The sequence below is a fragment of the Pinus tabuliformis genome, chromosome 7 (genome assembly GCF_031772625.1).
Source record: "Pinus tabuliformis cultivar Carrire ecotype Pingquan chromosome 7, CPIR1, whole genome shotgun sequence".
Lineage (NCBI taxonomy): Eukaryota > Viridiplantae > Streptophyta > Pinopsida > Pinales > Pinaceae > Pinus > Pinus tabuliformis.
The window spans coordinates 18,673,249-18,682,464 of NC_142293.1; the positions used below are offsets into that span (position 1 = coordinate 18,673,249).

The 9,216-nt window shown below is 36.5% G+C and overlaps 1 protein-coding gene across 1 annotated transcript; it reads right to left on the reverse strand.

Annotated features, from left to right (window-relative positions):
• Positions 1 to 992: 992 nt before the first annotated feature.
• On the reverse strand, positions 993 to 8,417 carry LOC149244918 (sugar transporter ERD6-like 6). The gene is made up of 18 exons (XM_089457602.1): positions 7,786 to 8,417; positions 5,535 to 5,597; positions 5,351 to 5,440; positions 5,158 to 5,217; positions 4,930 to 4,995; positions 4,764 to 4,829; positions 4,555 to 4,630; positions 4,397 to 4,461; positions 4,181 to 4,273; positions 3,728 to 3,808; positions 3,478 to 3,562; positions 3,035 to 3,081; positions 2,863 to 2,925; positions 2,707 to 2,766; positions 2,440 to 2,502; positions 2,288 to 2,347; positions 2,034 to 2,148; positions 993 to 1,595 (listed from the first exon to the last, which is right to left on the reverse strand). Exons 1-18 carry the CDS (start codon positions 7,966 to 7,968, stop codon positions 1,483 to 1,485), a joined length of 1,449 nt encoding a protein of 482 aa, XP_089313728.1. The 5' UTR covers positions 7,969 to 8,417; the 3' UTR covers positions 993 to 1,482.
• Between the last annotated feature and the right edge of the window lie 799 nt (positions 8,418 to 9,216).

Genomic DNA, 9,216 nt, shown 5'->3' on the forward strand with positions numbered 1-9,216 from the left:
GAGATGGCTACAGTATATTAACACTCTGCCATTGTCACTAGGAAAGTTAGGGTGGAACCTTAACATGTAGGGGTCCTCTCCCTATGAAATAGAGACAAGTGTCCCATGACAATGAAAATACAACATTAGTTCCACCCCCAAGTACATGATAACGTAGAAACTTTCATTTTTCTTAATATTGTTCTTGATCTCTATCACAATAGCACATGATAAGGGAAAATAATATTTTCTTTAATATCATCTTTGTAACTAGGCACAGAATTTTTATGATAACCCATAGTAGATGATTATTACTAGTTGGGTCAAGCTCAATATATAGACAACTATAATTTTAGTTTTATAGATTTCTTAATTTGTTGAGCTAGCTATGGAAGTATTATAGATTTCTTAATTTGTTGAGCTAGCTATGGAAGTATTATAGATTTTTTAATTTGTTGAGCTAACTATGGAAGTATTATAGATTTCTTAATTTGTTGAGCTAGCCATGGAAAGCCCATATGTAAATTTTGGTTGATATTTTAGGAAGAATATTATCTAAAATGTGTGCCTTCACGATACAAATGGACTATGTAGCACAATAACTTAGGATTATAGTTGGTTTTTTCTTTCAAAACTCCAAAACACATTTAAACAGAAGTTAACATGACCAAAAACACTTAAAACCCACGTGAACTAACGAGATGGCCAACCAAGTAATTCAAATTTCTTTTTTATCTAAAAAATATATATATTTCAAGTGGGAGAAATTCCTTTCCAATAAAATTTTGTCACAAATTACAATTGAACTTGATTCATGAGAAACTTTCACTATAACACTTTGCTTATAAAAGTTTTAGCCCATTTTAAAATTATCCAAATGCGGAGAATTTCCAAACACTAAATCACCTCATATAAAATAAAAAATAAAAAATAAATTCATCTACTTATGCATCATTCAATTCCTAATAGGTATATATAGACTTTTCTCAAATTATTGGCCATGGTTTGACATGGAACTCTAATGACAACATTATGAATCATTGCATTAAGAATTAAAATATGGGTTGGAATAAGATAATTATTACAACCTAGTGTTGGAATGTAATTATCAACCAACGCATGAATTACGATGAGCTGAAGCTCAGTTTATTATGAAAAGGTGCTTGTTGGCTAAACAAATATTTCCGCACTTCATATAACGGCACATGCAATCCTACGGTGGTAATTCAGAGCAGGAATAATTTTTGCTCTGAGAACTCTGAAAATGCAAAATAGACTGGGGAGGAGAAGAGATCATTACACTACCCCACGGATGCTATTTTCCGTTGACACTTGTTTACCTGCGAGTTCACATTTTCACATTTAAAAATGGTATGCTAAAGCATCGCGAATACAAAAATAAATCCACCATTGTTCTGTTAACAAGCTGCCAAGATGCCTTCAATGTAGTAATCTACCCACCGATCATTGATAGAATATAGAGAGTACATAACCAGGTCAACTTCACTGAAATGATGATTGGATTTCCTCGAGGGTTCGCCCTTTAGTTTCAGGCACCCATAGTGCAACAAATAAAACTGTAAAAGCAGCAACAAGAGCATACATCCAAAAGGTCCCTGCAACCAGATACAAAAGATTGTATCTTTTAGACTGGTTTCAGGAAAATGAAAAAAAAAACGGGTCTATCACCATAAACGGTTGGCTTTGACAAATCCTCGCAATAACGGAAATATAGAATGTAATCATAATATTAGTTTTGTTACTCTCTTTTCTGAAAACCACTGTGTACTGACTTTTTGGATGGACGCTCCACTTATCATCAGTGACATTTTTTGATGATGGATGGAGTGTCCACCCAAAAAATACACCGTGGTTTACAGAAGAGAGATTTACAAAACATGATTTCCAACTGTGAAAGTCTACAAATACACAGATAATATTAATTGATTTAGATCCAATCAACTAGTCCATTATAATACCCTACAAAAACACAGCGAATTACAGAAACCCAAAAGTCTGCAGTAGACCTGAAACATTGAATGTAATGAATTTACCTGAAGTGCTCCACTCTAACAGTAAATTGACTGTCATGGTCACCGCAAAAGATGACAACCAGTTTATCAGAGTTGCAATACTACCGCCAACATCCTTTACATTAACAGGAAGGATCTGCAGTGAAGGGGGGAAGGAATTAGCTGCAAGTATTATCATGTAAGAGATACTCATAGTGCTTAGAGAATCTCATAACATCTCACAACCTGAGAGCTCCACAAACAAATTTCGCTTGAATTGACAGAGGAAAAATTACCTCTGACATAATAATCCACGGAATGGCTCCTATACCAAGAGAAAAGGAAACTATGTAAACCTGCATTAAAACAAGGCATTTTAGTCAACGCCTCTGTAGGCATTTTCGCAGAGGAAACATGACACCGTTTGCAGACATAGAACCAGTCTTACCAATACACCTGTTAAGGCCAAAATACTGTAAGCTGTTTCGTCAGAATCTCCTGTAACATGGGTCTGCAAGGTACATTGTTGCAAAAATTAAAAGAAACAGTATAAGCTTCTGGTACTTTCACAAGACTGGCATGACTCAATTTCAGCCTTAAGCTTCATTTCCTCTGCTCTTTGATCTCAATATTCAAAATATACCTTTAAATTTGTCTCCTACAATAAAAAATCAAAAGATATAATACTTTATAACAGATATTTTAGAGAGATTACCTCCAAGAAGAATGCAAGACCAACAAGAAAAAGGCAGATACTCATTCCCCCAGCTGAGATCTGTCGAGTTGAAACAATCTCATGCGAATTAGCATGACTGAATTCAAGTCACTGGTGACCAAAGAAATACACCCTTGGCAGCAGCAGATAACGTACCATGAGGAGGAGCCGTCTTCCAGCTTTATCCATCAACCATGCAGTGAAAGCAGTCATGATAACCTGTATAACAGCCATCAAGTTAAAACCTAAAGGTTTATCACAAAAACGTTGATGAGATACGGAAAAATATGTATTCGAAATCATGTAACAAATCAGCAAATAAGAACACCTGAATAGCACCAAGTCCAAGATTAGCGACTTTGCTTGATGAAACTCCTGCAAGATTTAAGACAAATGTCAAAATCATTACCCAGTGGAACAGGGGATTTTTGTTCCATGTCTTTTCTCCTCTGTGTAAATACATATCTCAAATCTGCAAACCCTATTAAACACCATAATATTGAAAAATCCGTCTGAACTCCTATAGATGGGGATCTGTTTCATAAGAAAAGTGGGTGATTTTCTCCAACATACTAACATATTTGGCATTGATTGGGGTACATCTTCAGTTTGCATTAACAACTTCTTTGAGCCGTTTTCTTTAATGTCCAAATTGCAAATATTAGGCCCTAAGATTAATAGTTCCAAACCACAAAAGGTGAAATAAAGGTCATCTGGCTTATTGGTCTATATAATGAAAAGTAATCTAGCTAGATAGTAGTGCGCACTTACCAGCAGATTTGAAAATGTAGGTTCCATAGAACATAATAGCATTAATTCCACTCAACTGCTGCAGTAGAAGCAAACCAATGCCAATCTGCAAAAAAATATCCTTGAAACGGTCAAAAATTAAAATCGATCCAAAATCAGAAATTCACATTGTTCACAGTAGTAGACTATTAATTTACTTTTGTAGTTAAACCAAGAAAAAGCATGTAGTATGCCTTGCTTTTATGCTACCATGGGGAAACCCAATACTTACAGTCAGAGGGAGTGCATATCTTCTCTCAATAAGGTCAGATATTCTGAATCTGTTTTGCTGCTGATTTGCCTCCACTGCAGTCTATCATCAAGCACGACTTTGTGTTAGTTGCATGCACATCCTTTTTGTAGAGACAAATTGTCAATTCCCTATAGCAATGTAAGCTTGACGGAGTGATAAATTATTAGTTTAAATGACATAAAAGGACAAGCTAAAGGTCATCAAACCAGAAAGGCTTCGCTAGGATTGTGTTGTAAGCATAAGTGTAGCATTTCCATAGTAATATTGACCAAGGGCACAAGAAAACCAGAAAAGTTGTTGAACAGAGGAAACAAATAGCAACAGTACTAGAATAAGGAAAACAGAATTCCTAAATGAGCATTAATACATAGTCATATTACACGAAGAAAGAAACAAAAGGATCCCAATGCTAAAAAAACAAAGGCTTTGTACCCTAATTTCATCTTCTTCAACTGAAATATCAACATCAGGGCCACGAAGAGCCCGCAGTGAAGCTTTAAAATCTGACTCCCTGCCTATTTTAGCCTGCTCCCAGCATGAACATATGTTAGATAAGATTTCCTTTCGCATAACATAGGACACGGAATTTCTTTAGTTTATCTAGTTCATATCATTTATTACACGAATTCAAGCTTTCTGAAAGCTTACCAGCCATCTTGGAGATTCTGGGATAATGGAGAGACCAATAAGCAATAGAACACTGGGAACCAGTGCTACATCACCACCCAAGAGTTGTTGGTTTTAATCTTTTGAGAAAAAGGCAATAAATTTTGTATGGTTGTAAACCCGTCTTACAAATCACATACCTATAACTGCAAGAAGCCTCCATGAAACAAACAACCCAAATAAATATGCCAGCATTATACCAATAGTAATTGACAGCTGTTCCACAGAAAGGAGACTTTGGTCAGTTACAATTAATGGTTCTCTAGGGCTTTACAAGTAAGTTACATCCATGCAAATATGGCTCCTTAGAATACAATAATGAAGGTATATTCCGGAATAGGAAACTCACTTGATTTAGAGTACCAAGAGCCCCCCGTAAGTGCTTCGGAGCTATCTCAGCTATATATACTGGTACCTTGATTTACGACAACACATGAATAACATCAGAGACTCGATAGCATTATTGCAGTGGCTACCTTATCAAAGGGTTAGACGTGAGGGAGTGGTAGACTTACTGTGAAAGATATGGCTCCCATTCCAAAGCCTGTCAACAATCTACCCGCATACAATAATAAAGCATTCTGCTACAAGGTAAACGTGACAATATTAAATCAGACGTACTTTCTCTTTTCGTACCAGACCATTAATTTGCATATTAAATACACAAATGCATAATTTGATGTTCATCATATCCAAATCAAAGAGTTTTCACAAAAACTTTCATCTGGGATAGCACAACTTGCCTTTGTAAAAGCAATGGCAAGCCACCCTACAATACTTGGGATTGCTGCCACTATTAGTGCCTGTGTATAACATGGAAACCGTAGGTAGAAGCTTATGGTCATATGAAAAATAAAAATAACTAAACCAATTATGTGCAATAGCCTGTCCACAGTCCACATAGCATATCACCATGAGATCCTAAAAAACGCTCACCCCTTTTCGCCCAATGCCATCAGCAATTTTTCCACTGGCTATTGCTCCAATCATTGCACCAACATTGGATAGTGAACCAAATAAAGAGTACTGCCAATTATTTAAGATCAGAACAGGTAATAGGCAATCTGCTAAGTAGATACCAGTTACCCCAAATTGAATAATTCAGGATTCAGAATTAAACCTGAGCGACTGTCAGGCTGAGATCGCTTGTGATGTCATCCTGAACAGGTGATGAATATCCAATCTGGAGAAAACCAGCTGTTATAAGTAAATAAGGCCTGTCACTATAACTATAAGAACTAATATTAGCCTCCACAAGAATCGGTGCGATGCCCATAGCAATTAGCCGTCACAATCCTATATATGTAAAGGAACTTGTTTAGAAAACCTGATAACATTGCAACTAGCACATGAGATCCCCACACAAAAATGTAGCTTAGATGACCATCAGATACCCTGATAATATGAAATCAAGTAAACATGAAACCTGCTAACACAGCAATAGGCCTATCACAAAATATGTAAGCAGAAACTAGTAGTCATTGTACTCATGAATTTGCAAATAGGTACTTATGAAATTAGTAGTAATTGTACTCATGAATTAGCTTATAGTATCAGCGGTCACAAGAGCTAAAATTCTATTATACAGGCATCTAAGATTTAATATTCACTAGAAGTGACAATGGTGGAAGAACGCTATCCAAAACATATAAAACGAATCCAAAACATATCTTACAATATAATTTCTAATAAACTGTACAAACACAAAGATATATCTAAGAGGAGAATTTTCAATTATAATTTCCCCGAGTTTACTCAGACCATGGACAGAGTTACAGTGGGTACTGTCGCCAGGAAAAACAATAGCACTGTGGTTGGCTGATGTTTTTTTCTAAACCAAATTTGGATGAAGCTAGTACCGACAGCCTGGCACATCACAATGTGGCAATATTAATTGATTGCCATGTACAAACTCTACCCCTCTAGTTTTGAACAGAACCTGTGAACCACCATTAGACTGATAATGATTTTAAATAAATAAAGACAAAACTGATTTTAAATAAAGAAAAAGATGCATCTGGGTTAAGGATTAAAGGAGGTCCAATGAGTTAACCTATCAATTACCCCTTTGTAGGAGCAATCCAAATTGACCACTTGAAGCATACAAATACTAGTTAGAACTCATAAATGTAAAACTGTATCTCAGAGTATGACAAAGCACAAGAATTGATAGCAGCCGATCTAAACATCCATATATGTTCTAAAAGATTGAAAACCTTATCAAATCTATGCTCCATTCAAGCAATGAATCATGATCTATAACCCCTTCCCACAGACACACAAAGGTCCTCATGGACTAGGGCTTGCCCTCTCTTACGAGGGGCAGAGGAAGACACAAGGATTTTTTACCTCTTACACCCTCCACCTGGGCTTGCCCTCTCTTACGAGGGGCAGAGGAAGACACGAGGATTTTTACCTCTTACACCCTCCACCTTTTCAAATCTATGCTCCATTCAAGCAATGAATCATGATCTATAACCCCTTCCTCACTCCCCTTCCCCAAGACACACAAAGGTCCTCATGGACTAGGGCTTGGCCTCTCTTACGAGGGGCAGAGGAAGACACGAGGATTTTGTACCTCTTACACCGTCCATCTTTTCAGGTGGCTTCGCCCAGTACAGGTGGAAATGCAAATGGATATACTGTGCAGTGTGGGTAATAGAAAATCGATCTCGTGTGAACCACCCGACACAAACTGAGTCATAATCATGGAGTTACATATGAGTCCTGAGATTTGCTAGCTAAAAATCAAACACACACACCCCAATACAATTAGACCAATTGGGCATACTAGATTAACCTATTTAGAACTGAAAAATCTGTCACATGAATAAATCTGAGTCATAAGCATGGAGTTACATATGAGTCCTGACCTTTGCTAATTAAAATCAAACACACACACCCCAATAAAATTAGACGAATTGGGCATACCAGATTAACATATTTAGAACTGGAAAAACCCGACACATGAATATAAATCATTAATCAAAAGACCAAACCTGGATCACGGTCCAGATAGTAACCCAGTATTATTAGTTTCTCTTGAATTTTTCAATCCAATAGCTTGTCAAGAGAAACTTTAATATGTTTGCTAAGAAGGATCAATGTAATTACGCTGTATGTGAATGCAGTAATTAGCCTATTTGGACATAGGAACTCTTAACGCTGAGAAAAGCCATTCTCATTACAAATATATATACACACGCACTAATCAGTCCTGTTAGGCATAGAAACTCTTCAAGACTGAGAAGATCTAACTTCATTGCACCATGTATTTATTCCATTAACATTATAGCTAGCCCATTCTGGGGGACAGAAACTCCCAGGAAAATCGTGAGAAAAGCCAATATCATTTATTTCACCATACTTACTGTGAATCCAAACTGCAGAGGACCCATGGCTACTATCAGTGTACACAAAATAGCAATAGCAGTACTCCCTCTAAACATCGCAAAAACTCCATGGGTGCTCCTACTTTTCTCTGGCATTGATTTCTGCAGGAATGGCTGCTTGGAACCATCCCTGTCATTCTCCAAATTCTCCCCATACTTCATTATCGCGGCTAAATCCAGAGAAATGTGACAACCCAATATGAACACAGACAAAAACAAATTAAAGAAACTGATGATCTGCAGAGCCGAATTCTACAGATGAGAATTCAAATCTCAAAATTGCAGATCGCTTATGCAACACTTTTTCAGGATTGCTCCCCACAGACAATGTGTCAAAATAAGATCATCACACAACACAAATGGTCTGCTTTGTTGGCTAACTCCTAGGAAATCAATGGTAGCAGAAATTTAAAGCGAAAGAGTAAACCGAGTCACGGTGCGTGTGGATATATACAGTTCCACAATGGAATCGAACGACATATACACACAATTGTGTATCTGTTTCAGCTGAACATGACTGTAATCCTGGTAAGGATGACTGGACCACGTGACTTTGAAATCGCGTGGTCTCGTCAGGATCTCTTGGATGAGGATACCATTACTTTGTATATATTTTATGTATATATGAATGAATGCAGTTATGCTTGCTTTTCATCATGAGGTTGGATGAGGATACTATTACTTCGTATATATTTTATGTATGTATATATTAATGCATTTATGCTTGCTTTTCATCATGAGTTTTTTAAGTTTTGTTGTTTGGTAAGGATAAAGATATTTTCCATAAATAATATTTAAGCAATTTAAAATTAATAAAACCATTAAAAAGGAGTCTTTAAGCTGTGCATCAAAATTATTACGAAGATACATTTTACATTTTGTTTATATCGCGAAGATACATTTTACATTTTGTTATTTGGGGTGAGGACAAAAGTTTTCTGAATGAAGTTTTTACAAGGAGAAGAGAAAAGTTGTTAGTGTTTTTTTTCGCTTAAAAACGAGTTTTAAATTGTGAATTAAAATTATTAGGAAAGTAGATATATTTTAAATTTTGTTTCTTTGTGTGAGGACAAGTTATTTAAGTGATTGTGTGAGGACAAGTTATTTAAGTGATTGTTTTGATAAAGAGAGGGGATAAGTAGTTGGGGAGGGGCAGGAAGCTCTAAAGGTAGTGGGTAATGAGGAAGAATATATTCTTAAAAAGTTGCTTACTGAGTGGAAAAAATTGGATGAACGATTCATCCCAGAGAATGAGAAACAATTATATAAGGAAACCTTTCAACGGTACAAGGAGAAGACGGCTGGTTGTTTAGACTCGCGGCTGCTGCATGACGCTCAGGAAGGGGATAGTTTAGGTAAGCTTGGTCGGAAGAAAGGGCGACACACGTTGAATGAATCAATTCAAGCAGT